This window comes from Pongo abelii, chromosome 11 (assembly GCF_028885655.2).
Source record: "Pongo abelii isolate AG06213 chromosome 11, NHGRI_mPonAbe1-v2.0_pri, whole genome shotgun sequence".
Classification (NCBI taxonomy): Eukaryota; Metazoa; Chordata; class Mammalia; order Primates; family Hominidae; genus Pongo; species Pongo abelii.
The window spans coordinates 98,941,388-98,962,409 of record NC_071996.2 but is presented as its reverse complement, the minus strand read 5'-3'; the positions used below and the strand labels follow the sequence as shown (position 1 = coordinate 98,962,409).

General features: G+C 38.2%; 1 protein-coding gene across 1 annotated transcript in view; it reads left to right on the top strand.

The window, feature by feature from the left end:
* DNAH7 (dynein axonemal heavy chain 7) overlaps positions 1–21,022 on the top strand; it is a 336,427-nt gene that overhangs the window by 108,837 nt on the left and 206,568 nt on the right. Inside the window, exons 18-19 of the mRNA XM_024243333.2 lie at positions 604–1,289; positions 4,011–4,197. Coding sequence (XP_024099101.2) covers positions 604–1,289; positions 4,011–4,197 — 873 coding nt within the window. The remainder of the gene's footprint in view (positions 1–603; positions 1,290–4,010; positions 4,198–21,022) is intronic.

Here is a 21,022-nt window from a genome sequence, read left to right as displayed (position 1 = left end):
ACCTGGAGGACTTATGTTAAGTCAAATATGCCAGGCACAGAAAGACACATACCACATGATCTCAGTTATAGTGGAATCTAATAAAAAATCAAATTCTTAGAAGCAGAGAGTAGAATGATGCCTACAAGGGTGGGGCTGGTGGGTAGTGGGGATTGGGGAAGATGTTGGTCAAAGGATAAAAAATTTCAGTTAGGAGGAATACGTTTAGGGTATCTATTGTGCAAATTGGTAACTACAGCTAATAGCAATGTATTGTATACTTGAACATTGCTAAGAGAGAAGATTGTGTAGTGTTCTTATTACAAAAAAATAAGTGTGTGAGGTAATATATGTTAATTAGTTTTATTTACCCATTCCATAATATATACATTTTCTCAAAACATGTTGTGTACCATAAATATATACATTTTTGTCAATTAAAAAAAGAAATTTAGTAAATAGGAAAATGAGATTACTGCTCTGTTTTTCTAGATTATTGAAGTTTAACTTCAGGGCTTAGTAAGGTTTTTTTGGCTCATATTTGAAATAGATATTTTAAAAAACTTAATTTGCAGTATCATTCACTTTCAAAATAACTAATATATTCAATACTTATCCTTTCAGATTGAGCAGTTTAATGCTGAAGAGGAAGCATTTGGTTGGCCACCATCTGTATATCCTCAACGTAAAAAAATCCAAGATGGCTTGAACCCTTATCTTCGTCTTTATGAAACTGCTGTTGAATTTAGCAGCAAATATAGAGCATGGACAGAAGGGCCATATCACAAAGTGAATCCAGACCAAGTAGAAGCAGATATTGGAAATTACTGGAGAGGATTATATAAACTGGAGAAAACCTTTCATGATTCTCCATATGCATTGGCAATGACAAAAAAAGTAAGATCGAAGGTGGAAGATTTCAAGCAGCACATTCCTCTCATTCAAGTGATCTGTAATCCTGGTTTGCGCCCCAGGCACTGGGAGGCCATGTCTGCCATTGTTGGTTACCCTTTGCAGCCATCAGATGACTCCACAGTCTTCTCTTTTTTAGACATGAATCTGGAACCATATATAGACCGATTTGAAGGTATTAGCGAAGCAGCTAGCAAAGAATATTCTCTTGAAAAGGCGATGGAGAAGATGATTACTGAATGGGATGCAGTGGAATTTGTCATCCATTCTTATAGAGAAACTGGGACATTTATTTTGGCATCAGTTGATGAAATTCAGATGTTGTTGGATGACCATATTGTTAAAACACAAACTATGCGAGGATCTCCTTTCATTAAGCCTTATGAAAAACAAATGAGGTAAAGTGATATTTATATGGCAATGTTTATGCCATGTTACCAAAATCACTTGTATTTAATGTAAAGTTCTTTTGAGAATTATTTCACACATAATATTTCATACTTAATATTTTATTTCTTTTGAGAATTGATTCTGCATTTCATACTTAGCATTTCATACTAAATATTTAAGATCTTTAGATATTTAAAGATATTATAATCAATGGCTTCATTGCTATTGGAAGATTGCTCATCCTTTGCTATCATCTTAATGGTTTGTTAACTTCTATATTCATAACAAAGACAGTGGACAATCAACATCCAGATATTCGTTTTTATTGCCTACAATATGATCTTATTTTTTAACTCTCAAAAATAATTTTGTATCTGTGAACTGAAGATAATAATTTTATTTTAAAAATATATTAGCTTGTCATAGAGGATTGCTGAATATCTATTGTAATTTCTACTCGCATGCGGGATGGCAAATAAGGGAAAAAGAATGAAACTATAATTTTAGTTGGGAGTTTTAAGCATCATACACAGCCAATTAAAGTAAGCCTAGCTGTCTGTCAGTGTTTCCAGTTTTTGTAATTTACATTAGGCAGGCTATATATTACCTTAAAAAAAACAGAGTCCATCAAAATCAGACTACTGTCTTCAGTGGATTTTCATGGCAAGGGAATGCTAACAGCTTGATAGTATCTGCCTCTGGTGACTTAGGTGTTATACACTTGGGCATGTTCTGATTGGTCTTGGCTCATTCTCTGTGTTTGGTCCTTCTGCCTTCTGCCAGCTTGCTCCAGCATGCACATTAAGAGAAGAATTTTTAAACTACTCTGAAAGTGGTACGTCTAGATTCCATTTTAAGGGACTGTGCGTGATATCATTAGCTGCTTGGAAATTTTCTGAATCACACAAAAATTAGATAGAAAAAGAGGGAAGAACAACAGAAGAAAGCAGAAGCATTCAGGTCTTCTTGTGCAAAGAGGTTAAACAAATTCACTGATAAGCATTGAAAGAAAAATATTTTAGACATCTGAAAATGCCTGGTTACTTGGCGAACTTATTAACATGTCTTAGTTTTAAAGATCTAAAATCACAGAGCACCACTTAAATGATGAGTAATGTGTTAATATACGTAAGACTACGCCACATCTAAGTTCTGTTGCTATTTAATTAAATTAATTAATTAATTTATTTATTTGAGATGGAGTCTTGCTCTGCTGCCCAGGCTGGAGTGCAGTGGCACGATCTCAGCTCATTGCAACCTCTGCCTCCTGGATTCAAACAAAGTTGCTATTAATAAATCATTCTTCCTTATGACTATGTTAGCTCTGATAGCAGAGTAATTACAACTGTCTGGGTTCAAATCTTGGCTCTATTGTTTATTATCTGGCTAAACTTGAGCCTGGCACTTTCCTCTATGTGCCTTAGTCTCTCCATTGATAAATAGATGTTACAATGGACCTTACCTCATAGGGTTGACATGATGATGGACTAAACACATAGAGACCTTAGAACTGTGCTTGTAAAATTATTAGTTTATGGAGTAATTATATTTATTCGTGAGGAAATTAAATCATTATCTGTATTCTCTATGTTTAGAAATGAACTGATAACCTATTGTAAATTTAAATATTCCACCTTTTCATAAGTGCCACACTATTTTGGAGTATGTACATTTTTCTTTAAATGCCAGTTACATCTTATAAATTGAAATACAGTTGACCCTTGAACAATTTAGGGTTTTAGGGGCGCTGACCCCTCACACAGTTGAAAACCTGCATGTAACTTTTGACTCCTCAAAACCTTAACTACAAATAGCCTACTGTTAGCCAGAAGCCTTAAAAACAACATAACACATACTTTGAATGTTACATGTATTATATACTATATTCTTATAATAAAGTAGGCTGGAGAAAAGAAAATGTTATTAAGAAAATCATGAGAAAAATATATTTACTATTCATTAAGTGCCAGTGGATCATCATGAAGATCTTCATCCTCGTCATCTTCATGTTGAGTATACTGAGGAGGAAGAGGAAGAGGAGGGGTTGGTCTTGTTGTCTCAGGGATGGCAGAAGCAGAAGAGGTGGAGAGGGTGGAAGGGGAGACAGGAGAGTCAGGCAAAGTCCATGTAACCTTTATTGAAAAAAATCCGTGTAAAAGTGGACCTACACAGTTGAAACCTGTGTTGTTGAAGAGTCAACTATATTTTAGAAATAAGGGCTTTATTCTAGAAATAAAGCCTTTATGAGCCCAAATTAAGGGGGAAAAAGAATGTTAAAGGAAAGGAGTATTGGATGTAACTATCTTTCCTCAGAAGTTCAGAGTACCCTTGATTGGGAATACCTTTACTGTCAACAAAATCTCGTTTTTCAATTTGTGCTCTCTAGCCATGGAACTAGATAGCAGAAAGGTTTGTTGCCATGACATATACAGAAACCAGCCCAATAGTAGATAAGTATATCTTAATGTGTATATCTGTATAAGCATAAATGTTATATTATTATCTTTAAACATATTTTGTAGAACAAATCTAGTGATTTATCTTTAAATGCAACTAGATGAATGGAAATTGGAATATTATATACTTTATATATGAGATTGTATATAATGTATAACAAATTGTATAACATTATATACAACATTGACAACCTAGTTGTGGTTTTGAATTTTGTCATTTGAAACATTTGCTTGGTTTGCTGTCAGTAAGAGCCACTGTGTTTTGCTCCTCAGAGAATGGGAGGGCAAGCTCCTACTGCTTCAGGAGATTCTGGATGAATGGCTCAAAGTCCAAGCCACGTGGCTGTATCTGGAGCCCATTTTTAGCTCTCCAGACATTATGTCTCAAATGCCTGAGGAAGGCAGACGTTTTACAGCTGTTGATAAGACATGGAGAGATATAATGAGAAGTGTCATGCAGGTAGGTGAAAAAAACCTCCAAAAATGTCATTATTTGGTTGAAGTGACATGATTTTTGTTTCCAGAAATCCGTATAAGCCATTATTGTTTCCAATAAGCCATTATCTATTTCATACATACATTGTCTTTTCAGCTATTATTTTAGAATGCCAGGAGCAGAAAATGTTGCGAGCAAAAGTAGATATTTTGTCCTGATTACTCCTTGAGGTCCAAATTGGAATTTGCATTGTTTAACAACCTTTGGTTCTATGATTGGTTCTTATCTGATGCACTGGAGGGAAGACACTGTACGAGGCACTTGCTGTCTCCATCTATTCTGTGGCTGTCTTGTTATGGAATATGCAACCCACTGAAACATGTCCGGATGCCAACCACTCAACACATTTTTCTGGTAGGGGCCTAAAAAAAGATGAGTTGCAAAGATAAGTGTATCTAAAAAGTCCAATAAATGCAAATAAAATGCAATAAAGAAAGAAAAATACACAAATACTGTGGAGGAGAACTTAAAATTTAAGCTAAAGAGAGAATTTAATAAAAACCGGTAACACTAAAAAAAAGTACGTTTTTTGTTCAATTCAGAAGACTTTTTTTTTTTTTTTTTTGAAACAGAGTCTCTTTCTGTCACCCAGGCTGGAGTGCAGTGGTGCAATCTTGGCTTACTGCAACCTTTGCCTCCCAGGCTCAAGCGATTCTCCCGCCTTGGCCTCCCAAGTAACTGAGATTACAGGTGTGTGCCACCATGCCCAGCTAATTTTTGTATTTTTAGTACAGATGGGGTTTCACCATGTTGGCCAGGCTGGTCTCGATCTCTTGACCTCAAGTGATCCACCTGCCTCGGCCTCCCAAAATGCTGGGATTGCAGGCGTGAGCCACCATGACCGGCAGAATACATTTATTTACTACCTCAGAAGCATGGTTGTGTGTCATTTAATATTAAAATAGAAAAAAATTAGTTATTAAATCATATCATTAAATGGATATAAACTTCTGCTTTGGTATTTTGATAAAATATAATACTATAAGGTAGGATAAGTATTATCTTAAAAATGTCCTACCCTGAAATAGAAATATGCATATCTTTATTGTTATTTAAACTTTAAGAGCTGTTACTATGATCTGAAATATTGATAATACTGTATTGACGTCAACTATATGATTTGATAGGAAAATATTCAGAAAGATGGACATGGTTTTATTTATTTAATCTTTACCTCATTTATATAATAATACCTGAAACAAATCTTTTTATAAACCAAACTTTTGTAAAATTAATCACACTGGAATTAATTCCATATTTAAAGAACCTATTAGTAAGTTGCTTTGTAACACAATCATCTCTAATTAATTTATGTCATAAATTCAGTCTTTTATCTATAGCTTCCTTACAGCAGTGCAAAATCCTTATAATATGGATATATTTTCATTTAGAAGGTGATGAAGGAGAATTTTTAGTTTTAAAAAGCAAAAAGTAGATACTTATATTCTTTTAGTTAGTATATTTAAAAAATTCTTTTTAAATATGTAATCAAAATACTCTTCAAAATTCCATATTGCTAAGAAATTTTATAGATATCTCAGTTCTTTGAAAGGGCAGCTGTGTTGGGCCTTGTAAATAAAGGAGGCAAAGTTTTATCCTGTAAAACCACTGGAAACAAACAAAAACATTACTTACCCTCATTTCTAAATAAATAGGTATTTTTTGTTGGGAAGGGGAGAGTAACACTTCATTTACTTTTGCTTAAGACTTGATTGTCTTAATCCTAAGCCAAAAGAACAAAGCTGGAGGCATCAAGCTACCTGACTTCAAACTATACTACAAGGCTACAGTAACCAAAACAGCATGGTACTGGTACCAAAACAGAGATATAGACCAATGGAACAGAACAGAGCCCTCAGAAATAATACCACACGTCTACAACCATCTGATCTTTGACAAACCTGACAAAAACAAGAAATGGGGAAAGGATTCCCTATTTAATAAATGGTGCTGGGAAAACTGGCTAGCCATATGTAGAAAGCTGAAACTGGATCCCTTCCTTACACCTTATACAAAAATTAATTCAAGATGGATTAAAGACTTACATGTTAGACCTAAAACCGTAAAAACCCTAGAAGAAAACCTAGGCAATACCATTCAGGACATAGGCATGGGCAAGGACTTCATGTCTAAAACACCAAAAGCAATGGCAACAAAAGCCAAAATTGACAAATGGGATCTAATGAAACTAAAGAGCTTCTGCACAGCAAAAGAAACTACCATCAGAGTGAACAGGCAATCTACACAATGGGAGAAAATTTTTGCAACCTACTCATCTGACAAAGGGCTAATATCCAGAGTCTAGAAAGAACTCAAACAAATTTACAAGAAGAAAACAACCCCATCAACAAGTGGGTAAAGGATATGAACAGACACTTCTCAAAAGAAGACATTTATGCAGCCAACAGACACATGAAAAAATGCTCATCATCACTGGCCATCAGAGAAATGCAAATCAAAACCACAATGAGATACCATCTCACACCAGTTAGAATGGCAATCATTAAAAAGTCAGGAAACAACAGGTGCTGGAGAGGATGTGGAGAAATAGGAACACTTTTACACTGTTGGTGGGACTGTAAACTAGTTCAACCATTGTGGAAGACAGTGTGGCAATTCCTCAGGGATCTAGAACTAGAAATACCATTTGACCCAGCCATCCCATTACTGGGTATATACCCAAAGGATTATAGATCATGCTGCTATAAAAACACATGCACACGTATGTTTCTTGTGGCACTATTCACAATAGCAAAGACTTGGAACCAACCCAAATGTCCATCAGTGATAGACTGGATTAAGAAAATGTGGCACATATACACCATGGAACACTATGCAGCCGTAAATAAGGATGAGTTCATGTCCTTTGTAGGGACATGGATGAAGCTGGAAACCATCATTCTGAGCAAACTATCGCAAGGACAGGAAACCAAACACCGCATGTTCTCACTCATAGGTGGGAACTGAACAATGAGAACACTTGGACACAGGAAGGGGAACATCACACACCAGGGCCTGTCATGGGGTGGGGAGAGTGGAGAGGGATAGCATTAGGAGATATACCTAATGTAAATGACGAGTTAATGGGTGCAGCACACCAACATGGCACATGTATACCTATGTAACAAACCTGCACGTTGTGCACATGTACCCTAGAACTTAAAGTATAATTAAAAAATAATAAAAATTTTTTTAAAAAGATTGTCTTTCTCATCTGCTTTGCATTTTCTCTTTCTCCATATGTTAGTATTCAGGGAAGCTTTTGCTCATGCTCTCCAAAGAGCTGAAAATAAACATAAACCCATATTCTCTTAGGAAGTCTAATGAGACGATGTGTATAGTAGAGACCACTGGATTAATTGCTTGGTACATAAGGTTATTGCCTTCATTCTTAGGAGTTCCTAATAAAGGTTCTTTTAAAAACCTCAGAGGTTGAAAATAGGATGTAAATACTATTGTTAATATAACTGGCTTACAGTGTAAACAAAGCCACTGGGAATTTCCAACTGGGTAGAGCCCACTGCAGCTCAGTAAAGCCACTGTAGCCAGACTCTCTCTCTAGATTCCTCCTCTCTGGGCAAGGCATCTCTGAAAGAAAGGCAGCAGCCCCAGTCAGGGGTTTATAGATAAAACTCCCATCTCCCTGGGACAGACCACCCATGGGAAGGGGCGGCTGTGGGCACAGCTTCGGCAGACTTAAACGTTCCTACCTGCTGGCTCTGAAGAGAGCAGTGGATCACCCAGCACAGTGCTTGAGGTCTGCTAAGGGACAGACTGCCTTCTCAAGTGGGCCCCTGACCTCTGTGCCTCCTGACTGGGAGATACCTCCCAGCCAGGGTCAACAGACACCTCATACAGGAGAGCTCCGGCTGGCATCTGGCGGGTGCCCCTCTGGGACGAAGCTTCCAGAGGAAGGAATAGGCAGCAATCTTTGCTATTCTGCAGCCTCTGCTGGTGATACCCGGGCAAACAGGGTCTGGAGTGGACCTCCAGCACACTCCAGCAGACCTGCAGCAGAGGGGCCTGAGTATTAGAAGGAAAACCAACAAACAGAAAGGATTAGCATCAACATCAACAAAAAGGACATCCACACAAAAACCCCATCCAAAAGTCACCAGCATCAAAGACCAAACGTAGATAAACCCACGAAGATGAGGAAAAACCAGGCAAAAAGGCTGAAAATTACAAAAACCAGAATGCCTCTTCTCCTCCAAAGGATTACAACTCCTTGCCAGCAAGGGAACAACACTGGACCGAGAATGAGTTTCACAAATTGACAGAAGTAGGCTTCAGAAGGTGGGTAATAACAAACTCCTCCAAGCTAAAGGAGCATGTTCTAACCCAATGCAAGGAAGCTAAGAACCTTGAAAAAAGGTTAGACGAATTGCTAACTAGAATAACCAGTGTAGAGAAGAACATAAATGACCTGATGGAGCTGAAAAACACAGCACGAGAACTTCGTGAAGCATACACAAGTATCAATAGCCAAATTGATCAAGTGGAAGAAAGGGTATCAGAGATTGAAGAGCAACTTAATGAAATAAAGCATGAAGACCAGATTAGAGAGAAAAATAATGAAAAAGAATGAACAAAGCCTTCAAGAAATATGGGACTATGTGAAAAGACTAAACCTGCACGTTTGATTGGTGTACCTGAAAGTGACGGGGAGAATGGAACCAAGCTGGAAAACACTCTTCAGGATATTATCCAGGAGAACTTCCCCAGCCTAGCAAGACAGGCCACCATTCAAATTCAGGAAATACAGAGAACACCGCAAAGATACTCCCCGAGAAGAGCAACCCCAAGACACATAGTCGTCAGATTCACCATGGTTTAAATGAAGGAAAAAATGTTAAGGGCAGCCAGCAAGGTCGGGTTCCCCACAAAGGGAAGCCCATCGAACTAACAGCAGATCTCTCTGCAGAAACCCTCCAAGCCAGAAGAGAGTAGGGGCCAATATTCAACATTCTTAAAGAAAAGAACTTTCAAACTAGAATTTTATATCCAGCCAAACTAAGCTTCATAAGTGAAGGATAAATAAAATCCTTTATAGACAAGCAAATGCTGAGATTTTGTCACCACCAGGCCTGCCTTACTAGAGCTCCTGAAGAAAGCACTAAACATGAAAAAAAACAACTAGCATCAACCACTGCAAAAACATACCAAATTGTAAAGATCATCGACGCTATGAAGAAACTGCATCAACTAATGGGCCAAATAACCAGCTAGCATCATAATGACATGATCAAATTCACACATAACAATATTATCCTTAAATGTAAGCAGGCTAAATGCCCCAATTAAAAGACATAGACTGGCACATTGGATAAAGAGTCAAGACCCATTGGTGTGCTGTATTCAGGAGACCCATCTCATGTGCAAGCACACACATAGGCTCAAAATAAAGGGATGGAGGAATATTTACCAAACAAATGGAAAGCAAAAAAAAAAAAAAAAAAAAAAAAGCAGAGGTTGCAATCCTAGTCTCTGATAAAACAGACTTTAAACCAACAAAGATCGAAAGAGACAAAGAAGGCCATTACATAATGGTAAAGGGATCAATGCAACAAGAAGAGCCAACTATCCTAAATATACATGCACCCAATATAGGAGCACTCAGATTCATAAAGCAAGTTCTTAGAGACCTAAAAAGAGACTTGGACTCCCACACAATAATAGTGGGAGACTTTAATACCCCACAATGTTAGACAGATCAACAAGACAGAAAATTAACAAGGATATTCAGGACTTCAACCCAGCTGTGGACCAAGCAGACCTAATAGACATCTACAGAATGCTCTGCCCCAAATCAACAGAATATACATTCTTCTCAGTACCACATCACACTCTAAATTTGGCTGCATAATTGGAAGTAAAACACTCCTCAGCAAATGCAAAAGAACAGAAATCATAACAAACAGTCTCTCAGATCATGGTGCAATCAAATTAGAACTCAGGGTTAAGAAACTCACTCAAAACCACACAACTACATGGAAACTGAGCAACCTGCTCCTGAATGACTACTGGGTAAATAACTAAATTAAGACAGAAATAAATAAGTTCTTCAAAGCCAATGAGAACAAAGACACAACATACCAGAATCTCTGAGATACAGGTAAAGCAGTGTTTAGAGGGAAATTTATAGCACTAAATGCCCACAGGAGAAAGTGGGAATGATCTAAAATCGACACCCTAACATCACAATTTAAAGAACTAGAGAACCAAGAGCAAACAAGTTCAAAAGCTAGCAGAAGACAAGAAATAACTTAGATCAGAGCAGAACTGAAGGAGATAGAGACACAAAAAACCCTTCAAAAAAATCATTGAATCCAGGAGCTGGTTTTTTTTTGTTTTTGTTTTTGTTTTTGTTTTTTTTTGAGACAGAGTCTTACTCTGTCGCCTAGGCTGGAGTGCAGTGGCATGATCTCAGCTCACTGGAAGCTTTGCCTCCTGGGTTCACGCCATTCTCCTGCCTTGGCCTCCTGAGTAGCTGGGACTACAGGCACCCACCACCATGCCTGGCTAATTTTGTTTTTGTATTTTTAGTAGAGACGGGGTTTCACCGTGTTAGCCAGGATGGTTTCGATCTCTTGACCTTGTGATCCACCTGCTTTGGCCTCCCAAAGTGCTGGGATTACAGGTGTGAGCCACCATGCTCAGCCAGGATCTGGTTTTTTGAAAAGATTAACAAAATAGATAGACTTCTAGCCAGACTAATAAAGAAGAAAAGAGAGAAGAATCAAATAGACACAATAAAAAAAATGATAAAGGGGATATCATCACTGGCCCCACAGAAATACAAACTACCATCACAGAGAATACTATAAACACCTCTGCATGAATAAACTACAAAACCTAGAAGAAATGGATAAATTCCTGAACACATACACCCTCCTGAAACTAAACCAGGAAGAAGTTGAATCCCTGAATAGACTAATAACAAGTTCTGAAATTGAGGCAGTAATTAATAGCCTACCAACTGAAAAAAGCCCAGGACCAGAGAGATTCACAGCTGAATTCTACCAGAGGAGTGCAAAGAGAAGCTGATACCATTCCTTTTGAAACTGTTCCAAAGAATAGAAAAAGAGGGACTCCTCCCTAACCCATTTATGAGGCCAGCATCATCCTGATACCAAAACCTGGCAGAGACACAACAAAAAAAGAAAATTTCAGGCCAATATCCCTGATGGACATTGATGCGAAAATCCTCAATAAAATACTGACAAACCAAATCCAGCAGCACATCAAAAAGCTTATCCAGCATGATCAAGTCAGTTTCATCCCTGGGATGCAAGGCTAGTTCAACATATACAAATCAGTGAACGTAATCCATCACATAAGCAGAACCAATGACAAAAACCACATGATTATCTCAATAGACGCAGAAAAGGCCTTTGATAAAATTCAACATCACTTTATGCTAAAAACGCTCAATAAACTAGGTATTGATGGAACATATCTCAAAATAATAACATATTTATGACAAACCCACAGCCAATATCATACTGAATAGGCAAAAGCTGGAAGCATTCCCTCTGAAAACCAGCACAAGACAAAGATGCCCGCTCTCACCACTCCTATTCAACATAGTATTGGAAGTTCTGGCCAGGGCAATCAGGCAGGAGAAAGAAATAAAGGGTAAGCCAGGTGCAGTGGCTCCTGCCTGTAATCCCAGCACTTTGGGAGGCTGAGGTGGGTGGATCACCTGTGGTCAGGAGTTCGAGACCAGCCTGACCAACAAGGTGAAACCCCGTCTCTACTGAAAATACAAAAATTAGCCAGGTGTGGTGGTGTGTGACTGTAGTCCCAGCTACTTGGGAGGCTAAGACAGGAGAATTGCTTGAACCCGGGATGCAGAGGTTGCAGTGAACTGAGGTTGCACCACTGCACTCCAGCCAGGATGATGGAGTGAGACTCCATCTCAATAAATAAATAAGTAAATAAATAAATTAGTATTCAAATAGGAAGAGAGGAAGTCAGATTGTCTCTGTTTGCAGATGACATGATTGTATATTTAGAAAACTCCATCATCTCAGCCCAAAATCTCCTTAAGCTGATAAGCAACTTCAGAAAAGTCTCAGGATACAAAATCAATGTGCAGAAATCACAAGCATTACTATATACCAATAATAGACAAACAGCCAAATCATGAGTGAACTTCCATTTACAATTCCTACAAAGAGAATAAAATACCTAGGAATACAACTTACAAGGGATGTAAAGGACCTCTTCAAGGAGAACTACAAACCACTGCTCAAGGAAATAAGAGAAGACACAAACAAATGGAAAAACATTCCATGCTCATGGATAGGAAGAATCAGTATTGTGAAAATGGCCATACTGCCCAAAGTAATTAATAGATTCAGTGCTATCTTCATCAAGCTACTACTGACTTTCTTCACAGAATTAGAAAAAAAACCACTTTAAATTTCATATGGAACCAAAAAAGAGCCCTTATAGCCAAGACAATCCTAAGTAAAAAGAACAAGCAAGAGGCATCACGCTACCTGACTTCAAACTATACTACAAGGCTGCAGTAACCAAAACAGCATGGTACTGGTACCAAAACAGATATATAGACCAATGGAACAGAACAGAGACCTCAGAAATCACACCACGCATCTACAACCATCTGATCTTTGACAAACCTGACAAAAATAAGCAATGAGGAAAGGGTTCCCTATTTAATAAATGATGTTGGGAAAACTGGCTAGCCATGTCCAGAAAACAGAAACTGGACCCCTTCCTTACACCTTATACAAAAATTAACTCAAGATGGATTAAAGACTTAAACGTAAGACCTAAAACCATAAAAACCCTAGAAGAAAACCTAGGCAATACTATTCAGGATATAGGCATGGGCAAAGCCTTCATGACTAAAACACCAAAAGCAATGGCAACAAAAGCCAAAATTGACAAATGGGATCTAATGAAACTAAAGAGCTTCTGCACAGCAAAATAAACTATTATCAGAGTGAGCAGGCAACCTACAGAATGGGAGAAAAATTTTGCAATCTATCCATCTGACAAAGGGCTAATATCCAGAATCTACAAGGAACTTAAGCCAATTTACAAGAAAAAAACAACCCCATCAGAAAGTGGGCAAGGCATGTGAACAGACACTTCTCAAAAGAAGACATTTATGTGGCCAACAAACATATGAAAAAAGCTCATTATCACTGGTCATTAGAGAAATGCAAATCAAAACCACAATGAGATACCATCTCACGCCAGTTAGAATGGTGATCACTAAAAAATCAGGGAACAACAGATGCTGGAGAGGCTGTGGAGAATAGGAACGTTTTTACACTGTTGGTGGGAGCATAAATTAGTTCAACCATTGTGGAAGACAGTGTGGTGATTCCTCAAGGATCTAGGACCAGAAATACCATTTGACCCAGCAATCCCATTACTGGGTATATACCCAAAGGATTATAAATCATTCTGCTATAAAGACACATGCACACATATGTTTATTGCAGCACTATTCACAATAGCAAAGACTTGGAACCAACCCAAATGCCCATCAATGATAGACTGGATGAAGAAAATGTGGCACATATACACCATGGAATACTATGCAGCCATAAAAAAAGGATGAGTTCATGTCCTTTACAGGGACATGAATGAAGCTGGAAACCATCATTTTCAGCAAACTAACACAGGAACAGAAAACCAAACACCACATGTTCTCACTCATAAATGGGAGTAGAACAATGAGCACACATGGACACAGGGAGGGGAATATCACACACTGGGGCCTGTTTTGGGGTGAAGGGGTAGGGGAGGGATAGCATTAGGAGAAATACCTAATGTAGATGACTGGTTGATAGGGTCAGTAAACCACCATGGCACGTGTATACCTATGTAACAAACCTGCACGTTCTGCACATGTATCCCAGAACTTAAAGTATAATAATAATTTAAAAAAATAAGACATGTGGCTCACGCCTGTGATCTAGCACTCTGGGAGGCCAAGGCGAGGTCAGGAGTTCGAGACCAGCCTGGCCAACATGGTGAAACCCTGTCTCTACTAAAAATACTATATATATCTATATGTATATCTATATATATAGATATATAAATACTATATATATATATCAATACTATATATAGTATATATATACTATATATAAATATATATATAATATATATATTGAATAAATATAAATTGGCTTTATTGAGATGTCTTGGTTTCCTTGAGGTGTAAACATGAAATAATCTTATAATTCATGCTACTTACTATACTCAACCAGTGCCCTTTCTCACTCGGAGAGGCTCCCTTATTGATCTTTCAATCTAATTCCAGAATTTTTCAGTCACTTTTGCTTATTAAGAGAGTTTTGTCTATGAAGACTTAGTTGTACCTGTTTCAAATCCTTAGTCTTCTGTTCTACTCTGAGCTCTCTTCTTCCCCACAATGCAGGTAAACCTGAAGTTCCAGGGGTGGGGAGATATAGAGACTACTCTCCCACTCTACTTCTCTCCTCCTGTGCTTCTCATCTGGGGTTGGGACAAGGACCAGGTGAAGAGCAGGAGGAAGGGAGGGATGGGGAGAGAGAAAGTAAGAGGGAGAGAGAGAGAGAGAGAGGAAGAAAGAGAGAGTGAGAGTAAAAGAACATTTTCTGATATACCTGATCCTGCAAAATGGGCTGTTCTTTTTTGTCGGTTGTCATAAGGTAATTAACCTCTTATCAGTGATGTGAAGGCCCTGTGCCTTTTCTGTTGGTCTTCACAACTGGTCTAGCCTTTTGGAGAGTTGTGGATATGTAATGAGCACAGATTAACCCAGGGTAGACAGGTGAAGATCCAACACAGGTCTGGCTGCTGAGGAACTTCATCTTGAGTATCTCCCCTAGGTTTGGTCATTGTCTGGGAGATTTGGCTACATCTTCAAACTGACCTCCTGATGGTGTATTTTGCCATGTTTTTGGTGTGTATGTCTTTTTACCCCATACTGTAGCAGTATTTCACAAATCTTCAGCCTTTAATTTCATATGCCTGCTTACTTTTAAGATTAGGTTATGGGAAAAAATTTTTCATCTGCCCGCCATAGCCCAAAAGTGGGGTCTGCAGAAGGGGACAATTCATCTTCTGTACCCACTTTGTAACCTTGAGCATATAGTTCTTGCCCCTTCTTCACTGGCCATTCCACCACACCATCTTCTCCGAGAGTTTTTTTCCTGTTCTAGTAGCATTGGAGCAGGTCAGCACACCTGGTGACTGACCACACCTCCAGCTAGGAAAGATGTCAGCTTCCTCTCCTTTCAGGCACTTAGAAGAAAATTTATTAGGGACTCTCTTAGCCCCCCCTTCCCAAGATTCAGGGGATGGGAACTAGTTAATTGCCCACCAGATGGAGATGAAGTAAGTGGATAATCCCACTCTGCATGCTGCATTTCACCCCTAAACTTGGTTTTTTGACTCATCCAAGTCTTTTGTATTTCATGCAAAGCAGACAAAAACACTCTTAAATTTCTTCCCAAACATTTTCCTTTTCTAGTCTAACCCCATCTCAATAAATATAAACATTATTCTTTCTGTTGCTCAGGCCAAAAACTTAGTACTCATTCTTTATTGTTTTCTTTACTGTAGTAAATATAATTTGGCAACAAGCATTTCACCTCTATCTAGTGAGCTGAAAAGCAGAACAGATCATCTCCCAGGCTCTCTACATCTGACTTTCTGGAAGTGAATTAGATCTTGTCAGTTAGATACACTCATTTGGGATTTGGATGGAAAAAGTAAAAGTGACCAGCTTTCTGTCATTTTAGCTATTTCTGCTGTCAAGCAAGATCATGAACACATGACTTTTTTTTCCAACAGGACTTTATTATCTGGTTACCAGTTTTATAGGTATTATGAGGCAGTGATAATGGTGGCCTCCTGATCCCACCCACTGATCTCTAGCATCAGAGCCACCATGATGGGTTGTTGAACTCAGTATTTCCAATGGTGTTATCCTTTAGTTCTGATTGGGGCAGAAGTAGTAAATCCTGAAAAGTCCATTCTTGTGTTTTAGTAGTCTGTCCTGGAAGTATGCTCCCCTAGGCTTTCCAATGATTTTGTAATCACTTTATTCCCTGTGTTAAATTCCTTTTTGTTTAATATGTAGAAGGGTTCTGCACTGAACTTGAATGAACTATACCAGAACCTCAAGTATGAGATCTAGGATTGTTTATGACCCACTTGGGTTTTAGAGTAGTGAAGATCTAGTTATTGCTTGAAAATAGGACACTAGTAGGATCTGGTATGCAGTGTAAAAATCACTCGATCAATTATGTTCTTAGACTTCCAGAATGAACAATCTGTTTTATAGGGAAGTGTTTGGTGGACCATGAGGCTGCTTGAATAGATCAATATGATAAGAATTTGAAGTACAAGGAAGGTGAGATGGGCTGAATTCTTTAAAAAGCACTGGAGAAATTAAAGACATGGTATAATTTGCAGTTTTAAATTCTCTGCTCAAGATGTGGTCAGAAAACTAAGAAACTTCTGTGATTTCCTAAAAAAGCCTTTTATTTCTCATAGCTACAAATTTGATATAGCCAAAAATGTGAGTTACAGAATCTGATTCAATAAGTCACCAAATTTCAATGTAATTTAATTCATGGCCTTTCTAGATCTGTTATGTGAAAGATAGTTTACTTATTGCAGAGCATGGGATGGTGAAAACTGAAAATGGGGACACTTGGATATAATTGACTCTGGGTACCCTGACCCTCAAACTCTGTTTAGCCTCACTTGCCAGAAGCCTTAGCAGAGGTGTAGATAAATATAAGTGGCAATGTATTGTAATGGTGCTTGTGTAGGGAGGAAAGAATGTAAGTTAGATGTGGTCAAATGTGTTGATATGGGTGCACTTACCAGAGATCCTGTTTCAAGATACTAGTCAAGGAGCTGTGAGTGGTTCTGTTTACTTGTTTTATTGACCAAACCTGGCTTCTGTAATGGCCTGTCTCAATTAGATTGAAATGGTAGAAAATCCTTGATTGGATTTAAAGAAATTAGAGAGTTGCTTGCAGATGTTTGTGCCGCATATGCTTGCATCATCCAGAAGTGGAAATTAGAACCCCACTTAGGGGTGGACTCAAAGAACAGTAGGAAAGAAATTCTTCTCATGGGCATAACTTCAGTAAGTATATTGGTTTTTTAACTTTCCTTGGAAAGAGTGCTTGGTCAGAAGTATGAATTTACATTGATGACGGTCAGTAGCAAACAGTTATGCTGCATAATCAAGGACTTAGAAACAAGTTTGAAGGATTGGGAACAAGGAGGACTGGGGAAGAGGTATGTAAGGTATCAGAGAATATACCTAAATGTGAGCATATTTGTGTTCCATGTGATTGCTTAGTAACAGGTGCAACTGCAAAAGGAGGAACTTAATTATATGGTTGACCAGTTGACCTAGTCTGTACATGTCAACCAGCATATGCCACTATGCGCACAGTCAGCTATGAAATAGAATCATCATTGAATATATTGTCCAAATTGGAGAACATTTGAGAGTTAAAGCAATTAATAATCTGAGAAAGCAAGCATGAGCCGGAACTATCTTCATCAAACTGGGATACATGGCTACTGTAGCTGTAAATGAAGAAGTCATGATGGCAGGGGTGGGAATTATGGAAGGAATTACTATCACAGACTACCCCTCACCAACACTGCTGGGTGCTCAAGCTGCCAACAGCAGAAAATAACATAATGCTTCTGATACAGCAGCCATTTAGAGGGAATGAATATTACATTGGCCCTCTTTCAGTATGGAAGCCAGCAGTGTTGTGTCTGCACCAAATGAATTTTTGTTTTCCCACAGCAAGTTTCTGCCAATACTGTCATTCATTGACTTACTGAATGACTTACTCATTATCACAGTTTCCACACAACATTCCATATGCTAAGGAACTAACATTACAAGGGAAATAAGACAGTTGACTGACACCAGTAATAGTAAAGGTCCTACTATGAATATTGACCTTAAACAAAGTGAACTGGTTTATATTAAAGATTAATTTGCTCTATCTGTGTGTGTTTGTCTGTTCTCATGCTGCTAATAAAGACATGCCTGAGACCAAGTAATTTACAAAGGAAAGAGGTTTAATTGACTTACAGTTCCACATGGCTGGGGAGGCCTCACAATCATGGTGGAAAGTAAATGAGAAGCAAAGTCACATCTTACATGGTGGCAGGCAAGAGAACATGTGCAGGGGAACTCCCCTTTATAAAACCATCAGATCTCATGAGACTTATTCACTATCATGAGAACACAGGAAAAACCCACCCCGATGATTCAATTACCTCCCACCAGGAACCTCCTATGACACATAGGGATTATTAGAATTCAAGGTGAGATTTGGGTGGGGACACCAAACCATATCACTGTTGGAAGATAATAGGAGTTTGGGATGCAGTTCTAGAGTGTACATGGTATATGTTCTCTGTCCACTCCAGGCATATGGTTTCTCTCATAGGTAGAGTACATGGATCTGGGAATTAAAGAGTAAAAATAGAAGTGACATGTCTCACCAATTAACCATGTAATCTACTAACAACAATTTTGCTTCTCAGCTTTTGGCTTTTCTAGATGAAATCTAGTAGAGATTATCCTAACTAGATTAAGTAATCTCAGTGTCCAGGGGAGAAATACTTCTATATGAGGGACACATTAATGATTTCATTAAATGGGAAGTTCTTGATCTGCTCATTCCATGCTTTTACCTCTCTGTCTTTATAACTTTTCACTTTACTTACTCTATTCCAGCCACACTGGCTACCTCCTCTTCTTCCTCCTTCCTCCTCCTCTTCCTCCTCCTCTTCCTCTTCCTCTTCTTCCTTTTTCCTCTTCCTCTTCTTCCTTTTTCCTCTTCCTCTTCTTCATCTTCTTCCTTCTTCCTCTTCTCCTTCTCCTTCCTTCTTCCTCTTCTCCTTCTCCTTCTTTTCCTTCCTCCCCACCCTTCCTTCTTCTCAAATAACAAACACACTCTATCCGAGGGCGTTTGCACTGGTTGGACCCTCTTCCTGGAATGTGCTACCTCTAAATATCTGCGGTGCTAATGCTTTGCTTCCTTGATGTATTTTCTCAAATATTACCTTTATAAAGAGGCTCGCATCGAACATCCTATTTGAAATTAACCCGTCTTTGACTTTTTTGGCACTTTTTTCACTTCTTTCTGTTTAGTAGCATCTATCATCTACCTTACTATATAATTTATCAATATGATGTTTGTTATTTATTGTCTTTCTCCCCCATGGAGGCTGGGATCTTTGTTTTTTCCACTGTTGTCACCCAAGCACTGAGAAAAGTCACTAACGTGTATTAGCCCTTGGTAAATGTTTGTTAAATGAGTAAATCAATAATTGAGATTGATGCTTGAATTATTGTTAATTCTAAGAATTCTGAGTTTATTCTGGAAAACTTCTGAAAATTCAATTTTAGGCAAATGGGCCCTGATATTTAGATTAATCCTAGAAATATATTGAATCTAAATGAAAGAATTTCTGCCCCTGATGAAGTCAAGGAATCTTAAAATTGTAAGGGGTTTTAAGTTCTACTCTGTCAACCTACATTTCCTTTCTTAAAATGCAAAAGGTTTAATGACGGTCTTATCAATTTTCTGTCGTCCAGGGACTTTGCATTAGGAGATTTATGCTCCCAGAAATTTACTAAGCAGGCTTGAGCTTAATTCCATTAAGTATACAAAACTGCATTATCTCTTTTTTATTTTTTATTATTTTTTATTTTACTTTAAGTTTGAGGATACGTATGCAGAACGTGCAGGTTTGTTACCTACATATGCATGTGTCATGGTGGTTTGCTGCACCTATCAACCTGTCATCTAGGTGTTTTTTTGTTATGGTTTTTTTTTTTTTTTTTTTTTTTGTCATCTATGTTTTAAGCCCTGCATGCATTAGGTGTTTGTCCTAATGCTCTCCCTCCCCTTGTCCCCCAACCCTCGACAGGCCCCAGTGTGTGATATTTCCTTCCCTGTGTCCATGTGTTCTCATTGTTCAACTCCCATTTATGAGTGAGAACATGCTGGTTTTCTGTTCCTGTGTTAGTTTGCTGAGAATGATGAGTGAGAATATGCGGTGTTTGGTTTTCTGTTCCTGTGTTAGTTTGCTGAGAATGATGGCTTCCAGCTTTATCTATGTCCCCACAAAGGACATGAACTCATTTTTTTAATGGCTGCATAGTATTCCATGGTGTATATGTGCCACATTTTCTTTATCCAGTCTGTCATTGACGGGCATTTGTGTTGGTTCCAAGTCTTTGCTATTGTGAATAGTGCTGCAATAAACATACGTGTACTTGTGGCTTTACGGTAGAATGATTTATAATCCTTTGGGTATATACCTAGTAATGGGATTCCTGGATCAAATGGTATTTCTGGTCCTAGATCCTTGAGGAATCACCATACTGTCTTCCACAATGGTTGAACTAATTTACACTCCCGCCAACAGTGTAAAAGCGTTCCTATTTCTCTACAGCCTCTCCAGCATCTCTTGTTTCCTGACTTTTTAATGATTGCCATTCTAACTAGCATGAGATGGTATCTCATTGTGGTTTTGATTTGCATTTCTCTAATAACAAGTGATGATGAGCTTTTTTTCATATGTTTGTTGGCCACATAAATGTCTTCTTTTGAGAAGTGTGTGTTTATATCCTTCACCCACTTTTTGATGGGGTTGGTTTTCTTTTTTTAAATTGGCTTAAGTTCCTTGTAGATTCTGGATATTAGCCCTTTGTCAAATGGATAGATTACAAAAATGTTCTCCCATTCTGTAGGTT